The sequence below is a fragment of the Kryptolebias marmoratus genome, linkage group LG24 (genome assembly GCF_001649575.2).
Source record: "Kryptolebias marmoratus isolate JLee-2015 linkage group LG24, ASM164957v2, whole genome shotgun sequence".
Taxonomy (NCBI): domain Eukaryota; kingdom Metazoa; phylum Chordata; class Actinopteri; order Cyprinodontiformes; family Rivulidae; genus Kryptolebias; species Kryptolebias marmoratus.
Window position 1 is genome coordinate 16,370,257 of NC_051453.1, and position 23,657 is coordinate 16,393,913.

At 41.5% G+C, this 23,657-nt stretch overlaps 2 protein-coding genes across 2 annotated transcripts; one reads left to right on the plus strand and one right to left on the minus strand.

The window, feature by feature from the left end:
* Window positions 1-13,304: 13,304 nt before the first annotated feature.
* prdx6 (peroxiredoxin 6) lies at window positions 13,305-19,626 on the minus strand. Its single transcript, XM_017407411.1, has 5 exons — window positions 19,455-19,626; window positions 17,814-17,970; window positions 17,377-17,520; window positions 17,016-17,162; window positions 13,305-13,619 (listed from the first exon to the last, which is right to left on the minus strand). Exons 1-5 carry the CDS (start codon window positions 19,544-19,546, stop codon window positions 13,494-13,496), a joined length of 666 nt encoding a protein of 221 aa, XP_017262900.1. The 5' UTR covers window positions 19,547-19,626; the 3' UTR covers window positions 13,305-13,493.
* A 455-nt stretch (window positions 19,627-20,081) lies between these two features.
* On the plus strand, window positions 20,082-23,651 carry plpp6 (phospholipid phosphatase 6). Its single transcript, XM_017407116.3, has 2 exons — window positions 20,082-20,833; window positions 22,806-23,651. The coding sequence occupies exons 1-2, from the start codon at window positions 20,368-20,370 to the stop codon at window positions 23,171-23,173; spliced, it is 834 nt and encodes a 277-aa protein (XP_017262605.1). The 5' UTR covers window positions 20,082-20,367; the 3' UTR covers window positions 23,174-23,651.
* Window positions 23,652-23,657: the final 6 nt, after the last annotated feature.

Sequence of the window (23,657 nt, forward strand, 5' to 3'; positions counted from 1 at the left end):
CCATATCTTCAGCTCAGGTAACAACATTCCACCCCACAAACCTTTTTACAGGTCTGTTTTTGGAGTTTTTGCACACAGTTTTCAGATATTCACGTTTCCTGCAAGTACCAGGTGTGGAAACAAAAACAAAAATAGAGGACCATTTAATTTATTGCCTTTAACCATTGGCACAGATTCGCTAATAGATTTTTTTTCCACTAGATAATAAGCAACAGAGTTTTGTTCAGGTTCATTGTTAGTCAGATTCATACTCTTTCATATTAGTATCTTATGCTTCAACAATTTGCTACAACCTTATTTTAATAAAAACAACCTGTGCTCTAAGCTGGACATCTAACATTAGCATCAGTGTAAGACAAGTGCTTAGGAACTGTCTATAAAGTGACACAAATGTAGTCAAGGATTTTATTGACACTACAGTTAATAATAATGATGTTATTGAATAATATAATCAGATATTTCAATTTGTAGACAATCTTGAAATACTTGGTTTGACTTTTGTTTCCCCGTTTAGATCTACCCGTCAGCTCAACACAACACCTGCTGCATATAAACATCAATGGTATTGTAATCCCTCACATACTGTTTTGTTTTTGTTGTTTTTTCACACCACTCACTACTTGGGTTCCAAAGTTTTTTGCCTTCGCAAGTTTGGAAAAGGTACAACAATAAAACATTATGTGATAATGTTGCATGAAGAGAAATCAAAGATGACAGAAGATGTGTGATCATTAAAACGAAACTATTTTAGCAGCAGTAGCACCAATTAGTCATAGCGGCCATCCTTCTAAAATACCACCATGGGTTTTAGTGCCGACTGTGAAGCACAGAGGTGGTTGTGTGATAATATGGGAGTCCAGATCAGGGTTGTAAAATGACACCACTTGTCTCTGTAGCGGCCCCAAAAACAGACAGATAGTGTGACTCACAGCCTCCAGATGATTTCTGAAGAATGAAAACCTAAAACTGTGACTTAGTGAAATATGTCAGCTGTCATGAATCTAAAGGAGCAACTTTCAGGCACTGTAAAGTGATGCCTCAAGCAAAGAGCAGCGCATAAGGACAATTTCAATACAACCAGAAAAATCTTTAATGCTCAGAGGTACCAAATTTGATATTAGAAAATGTTTAGTTAATAAAAAAGGCTAAAGCCTGCAATAAAAGGCTTACCAGCTTTAGTACCTCTGAGTTGTAAAAGTAATCGTTATATTTTTATTTGAGTCTGCTGCTTACTGGTCAACTAGAAAACCCAAGAAATGTGTCAGTGGGAAATGTGTGGGTTTATGACCTTTAAGGTGGGCAAAACCATCAAATGTTTCTGGACAAATGAATAAACAGAAACCACCTCAAATATACGTAAAAAAACATATTTTCCTATTCTTACGAAAATGACTGACAAGTTATTTAAATCAAAGTAGATTTTAAAATCCGAAACTAGCTGTTTATGTTAAAAAATCCAAATTAATTTTAATATGAATGCTTATATTCATGTTTTATTTGTCAGTTTTGGAAATTCTGTTGAAACTGGTGCTACATCTTGGATGGAAATTTGCCCTTTGACTTTTCATACTGCTGCACCGCAACTAAAGTTCACTTTAAATTCTGTCTGCACACACCTTTCTAGTTGCTGTTGTGTCCACTGTGGAAAAATGCAGCAGACAAAAAACAAGTAAATAATTTAGGATAAAATGTACACTTAAATCTGAAATAAAATCTCAAGGCTTTGATCTTTTTTCACATTTTCTGTCACATGTGACCAAAAAGGTTCCATTTATTAGTCAATGATGCCTTTGAGCTTAAAGTCAGCACACATTGACGCACGGTGAAGGTCGGTGAAGTGCCCGAGAAAAGCGATCTTTTATCTCTGCATCAGGTAACCACAAATGTGGGGGTTGTGTTCATGTTCACATCATGATAACAGTCTCGGCTCACCACACTGCCTCACTCCAACTCTCCTCTTTTATCGTGACGTTGTTTTGTCTAACGTCGCCAACAATTTGTTCCACGTCCTCTCCACCTTCTCCTGTCACATGACCTTCAGAAACTGACTTTACGTTTGTGTGGTTTTTGACAAATGGCAAAAAGGGTGGATATGTAGGAGGGACGGCGAGAAAGAAAGGCACGAATGCAGTATTTGATACAAATATTTCACTCAAAAGCACACATGGAGCTATAAGTTGGCAAAAAAAAAGCCAACAGAGAGGAGTTGAGAAGGAGGGTGGTGCAAAACTGAAATTTGAACCACTGCCAAACTATTGTAAGAGTAACTGCTCCGCCTGCAGCTGTCCTGCAAATCTTTCCGAGCGCCCATTTCCCTTGCACATCTGTCTTCAGTCCTCCTCTTTGCCTCCTCTGATGATGGTCTGATCACCAAAACAGAAAAGCTTTTGCAAAATCTTGCAGCACACTAACATTAATGTGCGCAAACACTTTATCATAGAGTAATGTGATAATTCCAGAGGCATGAAAGAAAGAAGCAAGGTGGACATACCTCCAGAACTGATGGGGTGAAATAGAGGAGAAAGGAGAGGACGTTAAATGAAAAATGGCTGTGTGCCAAGCGGCAAAGCGCCCTTTCAGCTGTCTGCTTGGTTTATGCTCACTTCTTCATCACAAACGTTGCTTTGGACAAGCTTTAGTGTATGTGTGTGTGTGTGCTTGTGCAAGTGTGCCTGCTAAAACTTGTTTCGCTTACCATGAACTGTAAAAGGCCTAGTATCTTAGGAGGAGTATTCAGCATGCAGGATTGGGGACACTAAAGCATGTAATTTAGAGTGCAGCTTGACTTCCTGTCAGAGACTCATAAAGAGACATGATAACACGCTCACGGAGATGTAGCTGTCACAGACCTCCTGACAAATGTGCTGTGTGGGTTTGTGTGTGTGTGTGTGTGTGTGTGTGTGTGTGTGTGTGTGTGTGTGTGTGCCCACATCAGTCCAACTCCCCTCACCCCTTTTAGCATTCAAAGAAGCGTATTGTCTGTTCTTATCTGTGCAGAAGAAAGGGAAGAGGAGGAGCTGACAGGTTGTAGTTAAACCTTCTGTTGCCTCCCTGCTCTTAGGCTCTAAGTTATATTTGTGTTTTTGTGCTGACAAAACAGAAATAGGCCACTTTTTGCTAAATGATGAGTGTCGGAACTGATGTGGGTCATCTCAGAAATCTCTGGTTGTTCCAAGACAAAAAGGCGGCCAATCAAAAAAAGTAAAAGCATATGAAGGGGTTATTGCAAAACACATATTACAATGTTTTTTTGTTGTTTTTGTTGTTTTAGGAGCGAGTTTGACACATTTGGTGAAGAATATTGAGGCTTTCAGATTGTATCGAGTCACACTGTGAAATCAGATATTACTCAGTTTTGTTATGTTGTTTGTTTTTACTTTCATATGCCCCGAGGACTGACTTTTTCTATTCATCCAGTATTCTTGAAATCAGAAACATTTTGTTTCTATTAGCTGCTTACATGCTAGATCACTGGTTTTTATTACTGAGATGTCCCAAAATAAATCACTGCCTACAGCAGATTGAAAATGATGCAGCAACAGTTTTGGCGTGGATTTGCAGGAAAGATCCAAATTTTCCCAATAGTAGCATTTTTTCAGTGGCCGTGTCCAGAAAAGGCTTTAAAATTCTTTTTCTCACATAAAATACCTTTAATGACCATAATGCATTTTAAAGAGCATGAATTTACATATTTTTTTCAGCACATACCTTCTGCTCAGGTTAAACATTTGACTTGTGAAGAAACATTTTCATTTTCTACGTTTAAGACTATAATAAACATTCTACTGTGACACACGTTGCATGCTCAGGATAAAATATATTTTTTATGTTTGCATTGATGAATCAATTGTGATGTAGTTTTGTGTTTCTTTACTGTCCTCTTTTTTCCTCCTTCTTCTTCTCCATGACAGAACGATCTGGCCAGCCTTGGTTCTCACTCGCCAAAGACTGAGGAGCATGGTCTCTCAAAATAAGCTTTAACCTGTTTATTAGAAACTACCGAGGGGAAGGCTGATATGTGGGTCTGCACAGACTTTTAAGATGGCTTGCTACAGCACACAGTAGGCTGTAAAAATCTAAACAAACTTATCAAAGAACTTCAGTTCTCTGAAGTTTCTGCAGCCAACTATCCACCATCATGCCTACAGGCGGGCAGTTTGCACTTCAGGACAGTTCTTCAGTGTTTACACTGCCTGGCGCTCCAGCCTGAAATGCCCCATTAAAATTGACACCATAATCTCAGCCCAATACGCTGCCACAGTCAAAATCTTGCCACACCTGCAGCCAAGATGCATGCTGTTATTATATAGAAATCTGAAGCACATTTCAGCGATGTAAAAGTCAGCTAAACTAGCGCACACCACGTCAGAAAGAGCATTGGCATCTACAGTCCTCTCCTAAACCAGAGCCCAGGTCCACCTTTAAGAAAAGTGACACAAACAAAATAGCAACCAGGCCAGGAAAGGATCTATAAACAACTCATCTTTTTTCTGTTGAAGTGTTGGCAAAGGTCCCAGTCTTTTGAGGAAACTGCACAGACAATGAAATCTCAAAAGAGAGACCCCCCACCCAAAAGGGTGATAATTGTTTTTAATGTACAAATATTGATCATGGACACTTTGAACTTACTCTTTAGCAGGCAAAAATCCAGTAATGAATCAAGTAGAGTCACGGATTATCTAAAGTTTACAATATAAATCCATACATATGTTTATTTACAATATAGAAAGTACTTGTGAATAATTACTTTAGGTAAGTGTAACACATTTTCAGCCACCAAACATGAGCCTTTTAACAGTGTGACATTACTGGCATATAACACTATTAACTTTAGTACAGTGTAAGTATTGTTTGTCTTTTAGTAAGAGTTCCAAGCAGAGTAGTAACCAGAGTGGATGCAAAAACAAAGGCCTCTATTTAAAGAGGACTCTGTTAGCTGTTAAAGTCCTGTGGTCTTTGCCCAGCGTATTCTCTAAATGGTATCAAGTAGATTTGAGTTGCTATTTTGGAGAGTTGAGATAAGAAACATGCTCAGAATTCCCCAGCATCCACTGTATCCTCTGTAGCTGATTGTCTGTGTCTTGACATGAGAAAGCCTGGCTGGGTACCGTCCAGCTGGAGATGCCCTGAGCTCCTCTGAGAACCAGAGTTACAAAGGCTCACTGTGCTGGAGTGGCACAGAAAACTGCAGCCTGGCAGCAGCTCTGAACAGCACTTTAAATGTGATTTTTCTGCCTTCCTTTCACCTTCAGTGGTCTTGTTCTGTTTTCCTATTGGTAAAACTGTGTCTTTTTTTTTCTCTATAAATCTGCCTGGCATTGTTCCTCTTTGTCTGTATGATCTTTCTTTTTATGTTTCTCTTTCTTTTTTCCCTTTTGCCTCTTTCTCTTTTCATTTCTTCCCATCTGTAAATACCAGCACCATCAGTTGTTGTTTTGGCAGGTAGTTGCAAGTTTTTCAGAGATCTGTCACTTCCAAAATAGATTCCCCTTTCACACGCTATCCCACTGGCTGCACGTTTTTTTGGGTTTCTTTTTTCAAAATAAAGTTTTAGAGATTTATGGGATGAACTGGCATCTGATTCAAGGTGCACCACACCTCTTGCTCACTGACAGCTAGAGATAAGGCCTCCTCACTGGGAGCCTGAAGCAGGTACAGAAAATAAGTGAGAGTGAGTGAACTCGAGAGATTTACCTGCTGGGTTTAAATAAGTGTTTGCAGCAAAATCCCCCCTGACAACACAACTGTGATGTCATCTCTGTGAGCCTGGCAGACTAGGATTAGGTGCACTCAGGTGGAAGCATGGCAATAATCCTCTATAAGAGGACTAAAAAACTGAGTTCAGGTGACAACAAAGAGAACACAGAGAGTTAGGCAGTGGGGAAGTCCCTTCCTAACCTGAGAACCTCTCCCTGCTATTATTACTTTAAACTCAAGCTGTTTGCTTTAATGCTGTTTTAAAGAATCTGTCAAAGAGCCAATATGATGTAACCCATTTCTCTTGTTCAACAAATGCGGTCTCATGCCGTCTTTTAAATTTCTGCATTTTTGAGTTTAAAGTTTGTGAAAATTACATTTTTGTTCTTACAAAAAAAAAATTGTCACATTTACCGGGGTTTGTGATTTTTCAACATTTTCCTCTTGGCATGTTGGAAATAGTGTCCTAATAGTTGAGTCTTTGGATCAGAAGGTGTTCCTCTCATGGTCAGAGTCATCAGCAGGTTGTCCTGTGCCTTTTAATGAGGAGTGGCATCTGTCCGGCTACAAGCTCTGACTGGTGAAGAGCTGCACTGGAAGTTGTCTCTCTGTAAGATTTTCCCAGTTTTCCAAAAAGACTTTGGATCCTATTGAAAATCCCTGGTTGAATTTTTAATCAAGTGCCTTCACACAATCCTGTCTTGCAGGTCTGCACCCATGAGTCTGGCAGCTAGAAACTATAAAATATGCCAACATTATAACATCTTTTACAGACATGTTAGTAAAGGTGTTAAGAATCTCAGGAACCACTAAACTGTAAGATTTTACATGGATCATAACATCGTAAAGTGCAAAGTGAATTAATTTTAAAGATGAAATATTTCAAAATCTATTAAATTAACCTAAACTAATAAAAAGATATAAATAAAAATAAATACCAAAGCTATAATTAGTTCAAGTTGTAGATAAATCCACCCATCTCATTAATGCAGATTAACAAATTGCATAACTTTTTTGTCATTTCTACAAAAACAGTCCTTTGTGTAAGTGTGGTGCACATTTACATATGTTGTAAAATGAGCCTTTTCTGGCAGATATTGAATAGAACACAATGTGTAACTGAGGATTTTTTTATTGTTATTTTTATCTAGACCATAAAAATCATTTTGAAAATAGCAGAACATTCTAAAATGTTTGAAAAAAAAATGTCACTTGAAGTTTCAAAAATGCAGAAGCATAATCTTCTCATGCCACAAGTTAGATTTTATTTTTTTTATGCTTAAAAGTTACCCATGTTGTAAGTTGAAAAGCAACAATAAGGAATATTTCAGTCTTCACATTTTAGGCACAAATCAGATTCCTAACAACAACTAAGTCTTGACATTCGTTCGCAGTTTTAGCTGGGCTCTACCCGTCCTGATGCTGGCAAAAATCAGTTTCTGAGCAATGACCCTATAACAATTTGGCAAAGGCTGAAAGGACACAAGCAGCTTCCAGCAGCTTAATGTTTAGCCTGATTTGGTTGATCTACTTTGCTTGTTTGTTGACAGATTTGGCCTGAGAATCATGGCCACTGGGTCCGTCTGAGGTGTGAAGCCACTGACCCAACATCTAAGCTGATGTCTCTGTCTTTTTGTTCCTGGAGGACAAGACCCCCTGCAAAAAAAAAAAAGGGAGAGAAAAAAAATGTCACACCAACTCCCACTCCTCTGTTTCCATCCTCTTAAATCCTCAAACCAACCTATGTAAATAAGCATGTGTACAGGCGTTCGGGTCACCTTTCCTCCTCACCATCTCCTCCCTAAATAAACATGCATGGAGGGAAGTGAGGGGTTAATAAGGCCACGTTTAGGGGAAAAGGAGGAGAAGGGAGGGAGTGATGGAGGCCTGGGAAGAGGGGTGGAAGGTAGGGGAGACCCAGGGGAGCTCATTATACTCAGTCAGAGGAGACCTCAACTCACATGTACACATTCTGACCCACACCTCTAAACTTTTTAACACACACACAGAGACTTATTACTCCCTGTGTGTAACGCATGCTGACTCAAAGTGCCATTAACACACAAAGTTTTAAAAGCATACTTATTGAAAGCAGTAGCCCAGAAAACACACCGGCTCCTCAAGGCCGCAAGCTAAATTTCAACATGACAAAAAATATATATATTTGTCAGTTTTCCAGGATTATAAACTGCGTACAGGGCAAACTTTAAAAGGAGATTTACTAAGAGAAAATCTATGCTTTTCATTAAAGAAGGATCCTTTTATCAGGAAAGATATATCTGCAGCCTATCCCTGCCTCTGTCTGTGCTCGATTGGCACGGCTTATTTACAAGTTCTTGTTTTATGATCATCCCGTTAATTGATAGTTAACTACGGCTCCGCTGTCCCACTGTTGGATGAACATAAACAAGTACTAAAACAAAACATGTGTTCCTCTCTCCGCCCCGTGTGAGTACGTGGACGCAACCCGGGGGTGTGAGAGCCAGGAAAGCCAGACTGGTTTCATTATGCTCCAAATTAGCCCATTATGGGTTTTTTTTTTGTTTTGTTTTGTTTTGTTTTGTTTTTTTTTGGGGGGGGGGGGTTATCCAAACTCGAAACTGTTGCTATGGCAATGCCATCTCAACTCTCCCCTTCCTGCTTTTTTTATTCCTAAACTCTGCAGTCCTCCCTCTTTCTGTGTTCCTACTTACACTACTTTCTCAACAATGTACAAAACTGCGCGCACACACACACACACACACACACACGGGAACATGGCACTCTCTTCTCCCAGCGATAAAGTTTCACAGCTACCCTCCCTCTGCCCTTTCACTCTGACTGCCCTCTGCTTAAAGAAAAATAAACTAGTGGAAAAGAACACAGTGGGTCTTGTCTATCTTTTTTCCTTTCTGCTTTATTTTTGTCAGTATTTCTAGTTGCTAGCAAGTTTACGGCTCACTGCTTCCCCTCACTGTTGCGTCCCACACATGATTCTGAGCTGAACTAAACAGCGGGAGTCGCCCAGTCGTCCTGGCTGGTGGTCATTTATTATCAGGTTAAGATGACTACTCACAGTGAATTCAAATCAATTCTCCAGAGGCCGAGAAATATACGTTTTTATTTGATTAGAACAGAAACAGAACATTTGGCAGGATGTTACTATTAACTAAACTTTATTTAAATAACCTCTCGATTCCATAAGTGATTCAACCTTTTTAAAAAGTTACTAAAAAGGCTGAGTGGCATATCTGGTTTTAGAATATGCACAAAATGAAAATATATGACAAGCCTAAAAGAGACCATCATCCCCCTAAATTTAATACCTCCGGTTATATTTGCAAGTTATCATTGCCTATATTAATGTAATATAAATGAGATTCTTTTTTAAGTTGTGCCGCCCATGAGGAAAAGTATAAAATAAAATGAAGTAAAACACATTTAGAGAAATAAAACACTCCTCCACCTCAGATTTATTGGCCTATGTGCTTCTTTAAGAGTGGAAATTATTATAAATGTTGGGTCGGAAACTCTCAAAGAGATGAATATGACTGGAAAACTTGTCGGTTTGCTTTAAAGCTTTTCATTTTGGTAAGAGCACCATTTAGTGTAGTTTAGCTTATTGTGTCTTCAGCTTCAATAACAGCTACAGTGAGTTTACTGAAAGAGCGCCGTATGGTAACTCAAGCAGTCATGCACACATCCTGAAAATATTAATTAATGATCAGTTATGTTTGGTTACACGGCTGGTGGCATTTTTCTAATTGGATATAGTTGATGTTTCTTTCTAATGTGCCCTGAATGATATTCCTGCACACACATATACTGGCACAGAGAGTCGCTCTTTATTATATGAGCAACCATTTGCCATGTCACCTTGATGAAGCTCTTGGCGCTCTTCTGGGGCTCTTTTAAGGCCTAGACATCCTTAGCCATTACTCAGGTGATATGCCAGCAGCTGGTGATCAATGTGTCTCTAAAGTGGGAACGAGATGGAGCAGAAAGCAAGAGAAAGGCAATGAAATTGATAGAGAGAGATAAAGATAAGCCCAGAGAGCGACTGCACTTTTACCATCCCATTTATCATCCCGCTCATTCGGAGCACTGACTGGACCTAACCTGCTGCTGAATAGCCTGTCTGGATGGAGTATTTACAGGGTGCCATCAAAACAGTTGCATTTATCTGGGCACTTGAATCATGCACCTTTATCATTATGTCTTCACCCTTGTGTGTGCAGGTGTGTGTGTGCGTCTGACGAACAGCCTATTGAACCATGCTGTAGCGGGAGCGAGGAAAGCTCGAGGGGGCGACTGTTGACTGTGAAGCAGGTAACGCTGCTTAAAGTTCAGCCAAATCCTGAGGTCATCATTCATCTCTTTGTTTGTCTGTCTGACCTTCCATCTGCTCATCTGTCTTACTGTTTATCATTAGGTCTATCTTAGTTATACAGGGCAGGTTGATGCACAGTAAACCTTTCTGAAGGGCACCACTTTTAAAATGTAACCACTAAGAGTCATAAAAAAAAAGAGGACTGGGAATGATGAGGAAACAAATTGAAGATTGTAGGTGTCGTTTTTGATCGTGCATGGGAAAAGGGAAGCTGAAGAAGCAAAAGCTTTGACAAGCGGGCTGCGGAGGCGTGGGGGAGGGGATCGAGTGTGCGCGAGTGTGTGGGAGATGCGGGGAGCTGAGAGTGCCAGGCGATGTTGAAGGGAGAAGGAGGGAGGGAGGCGTGCGTCTGGAAAGCATCAAGCTGTGGCTCTGCGTATGTGCGAGCGCATATGTGTGCATGTTGTGTGGCTCATCTGGTCTCTGGCTTGTTAACCTGAGGGGTCATGGGCGGCTTCAGGTGATGAAGTCAATGCAAGCACACAAGATGGGAATAATGACCTCTCCCATAGTAAGAACATGCTCATGAATAAACACTCACTTTAAAGCAAATGCAGAACGGTGCGTTCGTGGCCTTTCTCATGCACTAGTTTGACACTTGTTTTTTTTTTAAGAGCTGAAAAGGAGAACTGATTTCATTCTCATGACTGCATGTTAAAAGGATTTAGTGTAACAATCCTTTTGTACACTAAACAATGTCCAGGTAATCAAAATAACTCAGCCAGCTAAGACATAATTTAGCTCAAGTATGGAATAAATCATCCCCCAAATGTTTACTGGCAACATACATTGGAGTTCAGAATCTGACATTTACCTGATCCGTACCTTGCCCAACCTTGGGTGAATAATTTTCTTTTACTTTCTTTTTACAAAGTCAGCCTAAATTGATCAAATTCTCAAGTGAAACTGGCCAAAAATGTGTGACAGTTCCTTAAGAGTCTGAATAATACAGTTCTAGCAACCAAAATGTGGATTGCATGAGATAAGAAACATTGGTAGTGATACATACTACTTAATGGGTAAACTTTTAATTTGTACTGGGCTGTGTTATGAATTGCTTCTGAAACGTTTGATGGGAAGATGAGAGGTGACTTTATTTGAAGCATTAAAACTGATTACCATTATGCTATAATGTATGTGTGTTCTCTGTCATAAAGGAGACAGCAGCAGCTGGTGTGGCGTTTGTGTTTTGCCCTGTGAGACCTGGCTGAAGCTGGTGTTGTGTTACATGGGCTCGTATCGCTGAGGTGAGGTGGGGTGAGCTGGCTCGATAGTCAAGACGTGAGGGGTGACAGATGAACAGGGTGGTGGTGGAGCAGCAGGGAGGGGCAGAGCTGGTACTGGGCACCTAAGCCGGAGTGTGACACCCAAAGCAGCTCCCATGCTCTGGCACAGGCTATTGTAGTCTGGAATCTGAGAAATGCATTTGATCGGAGCGGTGCGTCTGCGCGGGTGTTATTTTGGATGACTCCCGGGGACAAAACAGCCACCACAGAAGTGAAAAGGAGAACAGAGAGGAGGAGGTAGGGGGCAAGAGTTACCTGGTGAATGCATCAACTTATATCACACAGAGAGAATGTGTCGCTGCAAAGGAGTTAACATTTTCATCTACAAGAGAACAAGACTTAGCAAGCAATATGGAAACCTCAAGTCTGTTTGCTGACTGCAAAGGAAAAACAACATTCCAGCTCACTTTACGGGCATGATAGGAGTAGAAAGGAGGAGGGTCCAAAGATATATTATCAAACTCTTTACCTCCCCGTTCACTTAAAGGGAATCCCATCTTTTCTTTTTGACCTCAGCATTCCTCAGTTTCAGAGTGATTACAAGGCCTGTGTGTGTTTGTGTGTGAGTGAGAGAGCTCGGCGTTGACCTCAAGACAACTTCAAGAAAATAATACAAACCTCTGCTCTGCAGTTTTGACAGTCGAAAAACCCAAGAAGGAACAAACAGACCAGTCCTGGCTTCAGTTTCTCGTCGACAGTTAAAGCCGACCAGCTGATGGGTGTTGGGTTTCTGCAGCAAATATATTAGGTCTCTTCTCAGTTGAACATAAATTCACTTTTTTTTTTAATGTTCATATAGTAACAGGAGATCTTTGATTCCCATCTAGAAGAAATTGACTCTAAAGCCATCCCAAAACAGCAATGTCAAATAATTTAGGTGTCCTTAAAGATAAAAATGAGACAAAAGTCAGTATGTATCAAGTTTAAAAATGGCGCCCGATACAGATAAGTCAATGAGCTTAAAGTGGGTTTTTAACCTCAGGGTCAGACCTCTCCAAAAGTGTCACAAGATTAATCTTTGGAGGTTTCGACATAAATGGAGGGACAAAAGAAAAGTGAAAGTTGTGCAACACAATTCAAGATTTGCTTCATTTTCCTAACATTTTCTCATAATTAAACGGTTCTTTGCACCCCAGTTTTTTTGTATGAAACCAGAGTTTAAAAAAGAACCACAAATAACTTTTAGACATGTGAAAGAGGGGCCCCAACCAAGAACTCTACAGTCCAGATCAGCTGGAAATAAATTTAATGTCTATTGCTTTAGTAATGCATTTAAAGTAGTTTCATTATATCATGGAGTCTTACAAACAGAGTCATGTGTAAGATTCTTTAAAACTGCATTATTGTCAGGACCTACTTTATTCTGTTCAGGGTTGCAGGGAGCTGGTGCCTTTCCCAGCAGGCAACAGGTGAGAGGCGAGGTTCAGCCTGGGCAGTCTGCCGGTCCTTTTTAAGGTGCAAATTAACCCAACATGTATGCATTTGGAGGCATTGCCAGTATCAATGTATGAAGACAATACCTTAAAAAGTCAATGCCTAAAAACCCTTAGTGTTTAGGACAATGAAGGCAGGAATCAAAAGCTTCTTTTTTAAGAAAAAATGCAATTTCACTCTAAAATTAAAAGGGTTACAGCCTCTCCATATACTGGCATGTTTAGACAACTGGACTTCTTGAAGAATTTTTATTTTCTCAAATCTGAGAACTAGGATTACTGAGAACTTTCACCAGCATATTTCCCCACAAGCAGCTGGATGTGTAGTCATTTCAGAGCAGCTAGTCACTCCAAAACCAAAGCTAATGCATGTAGCGCCATCTACTGATGGAAGGCGGTACTGCAACTAAAGCAGAAACTCCAACATTCTAGTCTTAAGCTCTAGGAGGACCTCTTGTGGATCGAGAGAAGCTTGTAACCAAGTATTTGTATTTTAAAAAAAATAATAAGGTCATGACATGGAAAGTGAAAGTTGTTTATTTCTGGTGAAAACAGTCATACAGCGACTAAATATTCTTGACCCTCTGTGGGTAGCAGGAAACTATTCAATAAATGAGGGGAAGTGCCTTTTTTGTTGGTGAGGCTAACGTACAGCATTTAAAAAATTCCAAATGAAAGCACATTGAAAAGAGTGATACTCTTCCCTTTTCAGATCCGAGCGTAGCGCAGGTATTTTTTCCCAGAAGGCACTTCTTTTGTCTCCACCCCGTTGGGGAAGAGAGTGGCAGCTTCGGAATCTGAGAGGGAGGGAATGACCATGACTTTATCACCAGGCTGAAAGGGGAAAAAAAAAAAAAGTGAAAAGGTGTAGTTATGTCACATGATTAGAAGCAGCTTTTTGTTCCTGTGATGATATGAATGCAGCAGGAGGATCTTATGACTCGAATACCATTTGATCATGTGATGTTTTGAACTCTGAAGTGCCGTTTGGAAAATTTTAACCCCCTCGAGAGCTAGCCAAGCTGTCCCCACAGCCTTATGCCTCCTTATAAATTAGGCAAAGACAAGCCTTTATAATAAGGACGAAGAACTAAGTGGGCTATTAAATCTCAAGATTGAGGGGGAGAAGAAATGCTGGATAAACCTCAGAAGTTAATCATTTCCAAGTTGAGCCATCGCCCACATTTAGTAAACTTTTATAACAGACTAAATTGCTAACAGAAACTGTAGCAACCACTTCAACTCCTTGGCTGAGGCTGTTCATTTGCCAGAAAGTTGTTATAGTAATAAAAAGGAACAAGGAATGTCAAAACATCCTTGTATATGCATAAACATTAACTACAGTGTTCATGCTCAGATTAGAATTAAGTCACATTCATGAGCTTAAGTATATACACATTTATTGTAGTAACAAATTGGAAAAACATTTAATTCCATTTTATTGTAGTTCCATTGAGCTCATTTGTCTTAGTAAGGGTTTACTCATCTGTTTGAGCGCATCGTTCCTACCACCTACCCACGCCTCATTCAGATAAAAGAAATTTTTGGACCATCATAGGTCCAAGATTGCCCAGTCTTGTGAATTAACTACATCCAAGTATTATTAACCAGGCAAGTCCCATTGAGATCACAGAGCTTTTTCAAGGGAGGCCAGGACCTGAAGGCAGCCTAACATGCATGTTTTTAGACTGTGGGAGGAAACCAGAGTACCCACTCAAACACGAGGAGAACACGCAAACTCCACACAGAAACCTGGGGTTTGACCCCAGAACCTTCTTGCTGTAAGGCAGGAGTGCTAACCACCAAGCCGTCATGCTGCCACAACCCTGAGGGTAGCTCCATACTTGTGTATAAGGTGAAAATAAATCAATGGCATATAAATTGAGAGCTACAGGTGTCGCACTGACATGTTGAGTTGAAACCTTTAAGATAGGAATCCATTTAAGTTGTTGCATTTGTGGTCCGAGATCTGTGCTGTTGTCACACAGCACATGTAATTAATGACCGTACATCTACATCTGATTAACTTTTGGAGGAAAGCCATCCAAGATGACTGCCACAGGTAACTGGCCCCAACCTGTACAAACTGTCAGTCAGTTTTACTGGTATTGAGCTAAAGTTTCATGGGGTAGTGGCTGACAGTTGCTCACCATGCTTTTTTTTTGAAGCGCCAACAGTTAATGTGAGATATGTGCATATTTTCAAGGTTTGACCAAAACAGCTACAACTATCATTTCTCAACAGGAATCCTAAAAGTTTGGCATGTTAGGTGGTGGGTGGTGTGCACTCCTCGGAGGAATTTTGTTTTTGCTCCCATGTTTCATGAGGTGAACGCAAAGATCTAAGTCGAAGTGCACAAAAGGGTTCGTGTGCGCAGGTTACAAGCATGCAGACATTGGTTAATTGGGACAGAACAGGTTACGTCATCGACTTGTGCCCCTGTGTCATAACTGCAACATCCAACATGGCGGACTGGTCGCTGTTTTGGTATTTTAAGAAGGCGCCAGTACGATTTTAAAATTACCGTTTAGGTATTTTTGCTTTCCAAAGTCATCGCAGGAGATATTTGGCTGTTCAAATGTGTTTTGTTCTGACTTGTTGAATACAGAGCAAAGTTTGATCGTATTCACATCTGTACAGCAGAGTGAAATAATATTTATTTCAATACTTTACATTTAAAAACTGCTTTTTTTGTAACAGATGCAGCTTGCTCTGTCACCACCGCCATATTTCTGCCATTTAATTCAAAACCCTTTCATTTTCAATAACGATAAAAAAAAATTCAAAACGTCACATGCAGCGATAAATTGTGGAACGAGGGTGGAAGTGCGAGTATTGGTACCAGGCCACAATCCATCCACATCAAGATGCTGATTGGACAGCTTGATTATTGCACAGGTGTGCCTCAGGCTGACCACAAGAAAAGGCCACTCTCAAATCAGGTTGTTGGTTGCGACCTGTTGAATGTTGGACCATTCCTCTTCAATGGGTGTGCGAAGTTGCTGGATATTGTCATGAACATGCCGTCGTATACACCAATCCAGAGCCTCCTAAACATGCTCAGTGAGTGACATGACCGCCGAGCATGCTGGCAATGCAAGAACTGAGACGTTTTCAGCTTCCAGGAATTGTGCACAGATCCTTGCAACATCATGCTGCAACATGAGGGGATGGTTGTGGGCGAATGGCACAAGAATGGGCCTCAGGATTGCGTCATGCATTTGTGCATTCAAAACGTGTCAAAATGCAACCTTGTTTGTTGTCTACAACATACAGCTGCCCACAGCATAACCCCACTGCCACCATGGGCCACTATTAGAGTTTGTCAACAAACCACACAGTCTACCATCTGCCCCGTACAGTGAAAACTGATATTCATCCATGAACACAACACCTCTCCAACGTGCCATATGCCATCAAATGTGATCATTTGCCCACTCAAGTTGGACCAGTCTCAGACGATCATGGATGTGACGATGCTGGATGTGGAGGTCCTGGGCTGGTGTGGTTACACGTGGTCCGCGGTTCTGAGGGCGGCTGGTTGTACCACCAAATTCTCTGAAACGCCTTTGGCGACAGCTTATGGTAGAGAAATGAACATTCAGTTCTTGGGCAACAGTTCTGCTAGACATTCCCGCAGTCGGCATGCCAATTGCACGCTCCCTCAAAACTTGGTGACACCTGTGGCATTTTGCCGTGTGATGAAACTGCACATTTTAGAGTGGCCATTTATTGTGGCCAGCCAAAGGCACACCCGTTCAATCATGCCGTCTAATCGGCATCTTGATATACCACACCTGTGCGGTGGATGGATTACCTTGGCAAAGGATAAGTGCTCACCAACAGATTTGCACAAATTTGTCAATATTTGAGCAAAAGAGGCCTATTGTGTAAACAGAAGAAGTTTTAGATCTTTGAGTTCAGCTCATGAAAAATAAGAGCAAAAACAAAAGTGCTTTGATTATAGTTGTATTAAGCATAAAAAGATTATAGAGCTGCTCATGATTGCAGCAATGTTTAAATTAGAAGAACTAACGTTTCCTGGTCTGAATGCTAAACTCATTTGATCAGATTTCACATTCCTTGTGACTGAAGGAAAAAGTGGGTTTCACTTTGTCTTCCTGCCCAACATCCTCAACATCTCCGCTCCCAACTCTTCAAGACATGAAACGTTAACTGTGCTGTTGGAAGCTCAGAGCTAAATACAGAGCTCCTGGTTTTACTCCATACCTTCCAGTCCACAGGTGTGGCCACCTTCTTTTGAGCAGTCAGCTGCAGGGAGTCAATCACTCTGAGGATCTCATCAAAGTTCCTTCCTGTGGTGGCAGGGTAGAGGATGGACAGCTTCAGCTTCTTGTCCGGGCCAACCACAAAGACCTGATGTGGATAAAGTTCAGACAAATTAAACGCATCACTAAAACATGTCTAAATGAGCAAAAATAAATTGTAATATTTAAGATTTTACTCAAGAATACTCAAACAAGATACATTCTCATTGAAGTCTAGAGCAGCTGAACTTTTTTTAACCCTCTACTGTGAGGTACACTGAACGCATCATTTGAGTCTGTTTGGACAGAAAATGGTTTCTTACACAGCGAGCGGTGAGCGGCATTCCATCCTTGTCTTTCTCGTCTGGGTCCAGCATGCCGAGCAGGATGGACAGCTCCCTCTTGTCGTCAGCGATGATTGGGTAAGGCAGAGCTTTGTCGGCCTCGCAGTTATAGGCCATCACATCCTGGGCGAAAGGAAGTTTCACATAAAGCAGGTCACATTGTTCAGTTAAAGTCTCCCCTCGTCTACTGCCGTAATGCCCCAAAACCTCTTAAACAGAAGCCAATTGAAAACCTTCAAACAGTTCCTGAATGTAAAAGAAAACTGAAGCTGAACACTAGCATGCACACAGACATCCCATAAACTTAAGATAAACCTAACATTACTGTGCATAAAAGCATTAGTGTGATAATCACAGGTCCACCCACAGATACATTGGACCCGTTCGAGTTGGGCTCGACAGTAAGTTTCTCCAACCTTGCTCCAGCTGCAGTGATCCTCGACGCTGTCGACAGACAAGGCGATCATCTTCACATTTCGTTTCTTGAACTCGTCCACGAGCTTGGCGGCACGTCCAAGCTCAGTGGTGCAGACGGGCGTGTAGTCCCTGGGGTGGGAGAACAGGATACCCCATCTGCAGAGTTAAAGAAATGGAGACGTTTTTTTTCCCCCGGACTGAAGGAGGGTTTCCTCCCCCAGACATATTGGACAAACATGCTTGCAACTCTGTCAAACTTGAGACCAAATCCATCTGTGATTCACTCAGGATGTGCACAGAAAGGCGTGGCAGATATTTTCTGCACTATACAACGCTAACCATTCCCACTGAGAAACAAAAAAAGGGTGGTTTCTTTTTGTCTTCATGTGACTTCTCACACGAAACAGAAGCAGCAGAAAAGCAGTGCTCCCCTCAGGCAGCGTGATGATCACCTGATCGCTGATCAGCAGCCCAGAAAAGGTCAGGGATGGCCTGAAATCTGCCCTGTGGTCGTTTTAACAACAAGCGGCTTGTAGGCTTTGAAACATTTGTTCTTTGGGATTAAAGTGTCGACTTGTTCCATCAGGAACAATCAGATGAGAAACAGGAAGTCCAAAAAATAAGAAAAAAATTAGGACAGCTTGAACAGATGACTGCCTCTCACAAAGCTACGATTCCCACAGAGGAAACAAGATTTAATGTGCACATATAACCGGTTCTGTCTTTTTGGTTTTAAATGCATTTCAATAAAAGCTACTTGCACTGATCATATATGGAGGTGTCTACATTTAAATAAACACAGGAAAATGGGGCAAAACAAATCCACCAAATTTGAATGGACATGTTGGAGACAGGTTTTTCCTGCTAATCTCCAGTTAAATTAAACTGAAGTTACTCTGGAAGATCAACACAAAACAAACAAAAAAAAAAAAAAAAAAGTAGTGTTAACACTGATCATCTTGGAAGGATTTCTGAAAGTGGAAAAAGTTAAAAGGTAATTTGGAGGCATGATAAAGGAAACAGCATTTTTGCTTAAAGCCCCAGAACTAATGTCCTCCTATGTGCCTTATATATTTTACCAGCTTTAGCAGCTTTGACGTGTGTAAAATACTACTTGGAAGCCAGTTCCTCTTGGTATTAAGGCAAGAGTTTGTGTATTCAGAAACAAGACAATTAAAACAGTTAGAATGTGTCCCCTCCCCAGAAAACTCCAGATCATATACCTACTTGCAGCTGAACGTGGTGTTTTAAGTGTGCAGCTTTAACATGCGTTCAGGTCTTTGAACACACACACACACACACCATTTGGTAGTTTTAGTTAGTTTCTCCATTTATTGCATATTGATAGTGTGCTTTTCTTTAAAATAAATAAATAAAAAAGCCACATAGAAAGAAAAAGAAAACCACAGAGTCATGTTTGGATAATCCTATCAGTAGCTGCCAGGAGACATTTTGCAACATTCAGGGTAGTCTGAGGACAGATATCAGATTATTACGATCACATTAAAAAAAAGAGAAATAACATAACTAGGTTCACAATTCAGAGTGCGCTGTTTACCCGCATTATGCTGCAAAGAAAAGAGCGATTTCAGATTTCAGAAAAAGACAAATTAGCCTACAGAAGAAACCTGCGCACTCACGAGTCTCCCAGAAAATCATGGAACTTGATCCTCCCGTCCGTGGTGTCGGCCTCGAAGTTGGGCAACACGTCTCCCAGCAGAAGTCCAGGCATGGTCGGCTCTGAACCCGCACTCACGAACCAGAGGACGGGAACGTGGTTCACCGCCTTTATACGGCAGCGAGATGGCTGATCAGAGACACATGAATGGACCCGGACAGGGGCGGGGTTAGTTGGAGGCCACCGACCAATCAGAGAAGAGACCTACGTACGTACGTTTGCGTGAACTACTTATAAATGAATATTGTTTTTACATAAATACAATATTTATTTATAGGACGAAAATACGCAACGTTCAAAATACACAAGTCAATATAACTAGATCAGGTGAATGAATCGAAACGGCAATAAAAAGCATTTCAGAGTTTTTATGAAGGGATCTGCTGCATTTTTATTGTTAAATTTAATCCAAAAGTAAAGATAACGCAACAAATTCAAACTAACTGCATCTCCGTATCTATACAATAAACCATATTTAGCGTGTTTCATTATATTTTTAAAAGTCGTTATTTATTTCTTTATTCATTTTTCGTTTTGCAAGTTTTTATTACACGTCCATTCCTACGTGTCATTGTGCTTGTTCGGTTTATACACCGGCGCGAGTGCCGGCGTGCGAAGTAGGTCCCCCGTCATCACTTTTGGCCAGGTCACACGGCCGGCACAGTCAAAACGAGCAGAACCACTGAAACGCTCCTTTTCCCAAGGTGCTTTGCGAAAAGAACAACAAAGATGGCGGTTCGTATTGCTGTACTTGTACGTGATAAGAATTGCAAAATGTACAACAGATGAGCTAAATGAGTGACAGCCCTCTGACCAGTGCAGCGAATTTATCTTTGTAGAGCTTGACGGTCAACTTCGATAGATTAGCAGACAAAATGCCTTCTCCTAAAGCTAAAAACGCCGGTCGCAGTGGCGGAAGCCCGGTGCTCGGCGGCTTGGCGAAGCCGCTGAACCGGTCTTCTCCTCCTCAACACCTCCAGCGGCAGGGCTCCGACCCAACTACCGCCCGCCTCCGGGCCTCAGAGAGCCCAACTCGGCGCCGGGGCTCCAACTCCTCCACGGGCTCGGCGAGCGGCCAGGGGCCATCTGAGGAGGACGGCATACGGCTCAACCCCTCCCTCATCCGGGTGTCGCTCAGCTCCCTGCTCGCCATCGACTTGTGGCTGTCCAAGCGGCTCGGGGTGTGTGCCTGCGAGGACTCGTCCTGTGGCAGTGTGCGCCCCTTGATGAAACTCTTGGAGGTGTCAGGTCATGGCATCCCGTGGCTGGTTGGTGCCGCATACTGTCTGTACAAGAGCGACAGTGCTGCAGGACAAGAAGTCATGCTCAACCTGCTCATGGGTAAAACTCTTCTGCCTCATGTGTTACACAGAACGGATTAGTAAAAACCTTTGTCGCCCAACTTCCTCCTCACAGTCCTGTTTTATCATTCCTCTTCATCAGCTTTGATCTCCCTTTTCATTATGACATTTTATGCTACTTTTCCTCATGATTCTGGCTTTGCTTCCCTCCTCGACTGCAGTTTCCCATCCTCCTTCCTTGTTTTGACTTCCTTGCGTCTTTTCCCTAGTATTTTCTGCAACTAAGGCTTTGTGTTTAATCCAGGGCTCTGCGGTCCCTAAATGTGCACAGTGAAATCTGTGAGAAAACTGGAACATATTAGGGTTTTTAATTACCAAAATCTAAAAGATTCAAGCATATCATATTCTGTTTTTGAAGGATTTTAAACGTGGAAATACTTCTGTGCAGTGAGCTGTGACAGTCTTTATTTAGATTCTCTGTGACTGAGAAATACTCCTTTTTATAGGTTACTGGACACTGTTTTGTACAGGTATTAAATTAAATACTTGAGATAAACCTCTTAATCAGTGAATGCATCGAAAAGTCATTGTTGGTACAGGATATCCTTAGAGAATAAAATAACTTTGCAGAAAAAGGAAAAGAAATTAAAACCACAGGTTTTGACAGCTGTTATCAGACTTAATAGTCACTGCATCACTAATAAATACAATCTTAAATCTGCTCTCAGTTTTGCTCACTTCACTTCAGTGGTTTCCCAGCAGTTATTGGTTTAGTGCCACCAAACCATCGCATTAATGTTTCAACACTTTAGCTCTGGACGAGATAAAGCCCCCAATTAATAAATGATGCAGCTACACATCCTTGAAGACGGCACAGCTTCTTTTTAATCCGTCCGGGCTAACAAGGGTTTCTTTTTTCTTTCACCACGCTGGAAACTTCTTTTTTCATCATTGTGGGATGAAAAAGTATTTCATCCACATCTGTTATTGCTACACTGACTTATTTATTTTTCAAGTGGGGTATGTTGCTTTGGTAAGTTTTGTCACGTTTCACTTGTTTCACGTTTTCAAAACAACCACCAGATGGCGCCAAGGTAAAATATTTTTAAATCCCAGTTCTGTTCAATGATATCACCTCTGTCCTCTGGTTAGAACCATGTTCTCTGAATAATAACTGGGAGGTTACTTATACGGCTTGTGGTGTTAATAACTATGAACACTAAGGCATTTTTTTGTTTTGTTTGATCAGAGGACTCCACTTTCTGCTAATTTGACTAACTGCCACGTGTTTATTTTTGCAAACAAGTATTAAGATCCATGTTTGTTTCTTTCCAAGCAGCATTTTCAGACAATGTTCCACATCTTTGTAAGCACTCAGCAGCAGTCCTGTAAATGCTCTTTATTCTGGGGTAAATGATTCCTCGGTTGCCGCCACGCGTCGTTTTAACTGGCACACGTAACCACGAGCACATTTCCCCTATTTCAGCCTCACTACGCTGGCTACATTTTAGGATTCATTTCGAAATTCTTTTATTTGCTCTTAAAAGCCCTACATGGGCTTCCCCTGCCCCACCTCCCTGAGGTGTAACACCCACCCAGTCCCTCAGGTCAGCTGATCAGCTCCTCCTGAAAGTCCCAACAACTAAGCTCAGAGGGAATCGTTCTTTCGCTGAGGCTGCTAAATGAAGGAATGACCTCCCTTTGCACATTAGACAGGCCTCTTCTTTAAGTTAAAATATGCCTTCTTAAAACCCATTTCTTCTCTCTTCTCATGCTTTTGATTTATGTCTTCTATTTATTTTTTTGCATCATGTGACAGGTTTTGTGGCTTTTATTGAGTGTGTCTCTGATTCATTGTTTTGTGCAGCACTTTTGTCCCTTTGTGGTTGTTTTAAAGTGTTTTTGTAAATAAAGCTGGATTGGATTTGATCATATTGTGAACAGTCGTAGTTCTCTTTAATGTGGCTGTGTTTTCATCAACTATATAACATCTTCATCTTCCTCCCCTCCAGGTCTTCTGCTGGACCTCATCCTGGTCGGCTTTGTTAAGGCCGTGGTGCGTCGACGGCGGCCGGCTCATAACCAGATGGACATGTTCGCCACGTTTTCCGTGGACCGTTACTCCTTCCCTTCCGGTCACGCCACCCGTGCCGCCATGTGTGGGCGCTTCCTGTTGGCTCACCTTGTGCTGGCGCCACCTCTGAGGGTCCTCGTCGTGCTGTGGGTGGGCCTGGTGGGGCTTAGCCGAGTGCTGCTGGGAAGGCACAATGTCACTGATGTTCTGTTTGGGTTCTGGATGGGATATTGCCAGTACAACCTGGTGGAGATGATGTGGCTCTCTCCTCAAACTCTCCAAGGGCTGCTGGGACAGTTGGCTTAACTTTATCAACAACAAGAAGATGAGATGGTGGAATGTGTCTTTAAGAGTTCCTGTACGCTTTTTTTAGACTGAAACACAAGAGAAACCATCTTTAGATCAGAGAGAAGAGCTCACTGAAACACTGTTTGCTGCTTTTGTTTTCTGACGGATTAATCAGATTCTGAACCTCCATCTGAGGCGAGCCTGATCAGCCACAACATTAAGACCTGGCTCAACTTCTGCATGACCCCTTCATGCAACTAAAGCATCTGTGACGCGTTAGGGCAGGTATACGGACGCTCTTGTTGTTGTCCCGTGATGTCTGGGGTTGGAGCGTTGGCTGCAGACTCTTTAAGAACCGTGGATGCAGTCTCAGGATGCAGCAGCACATTTCACACATGCTTTGTCACGCTGATATCTGTGGAGTTGAGCAGAAACTTGAACACACTGGGCTCTTTGTTGCGTTCCTCGAGCTGTTTCTGAGAAGTTTTTTCTGTTTTTTTTT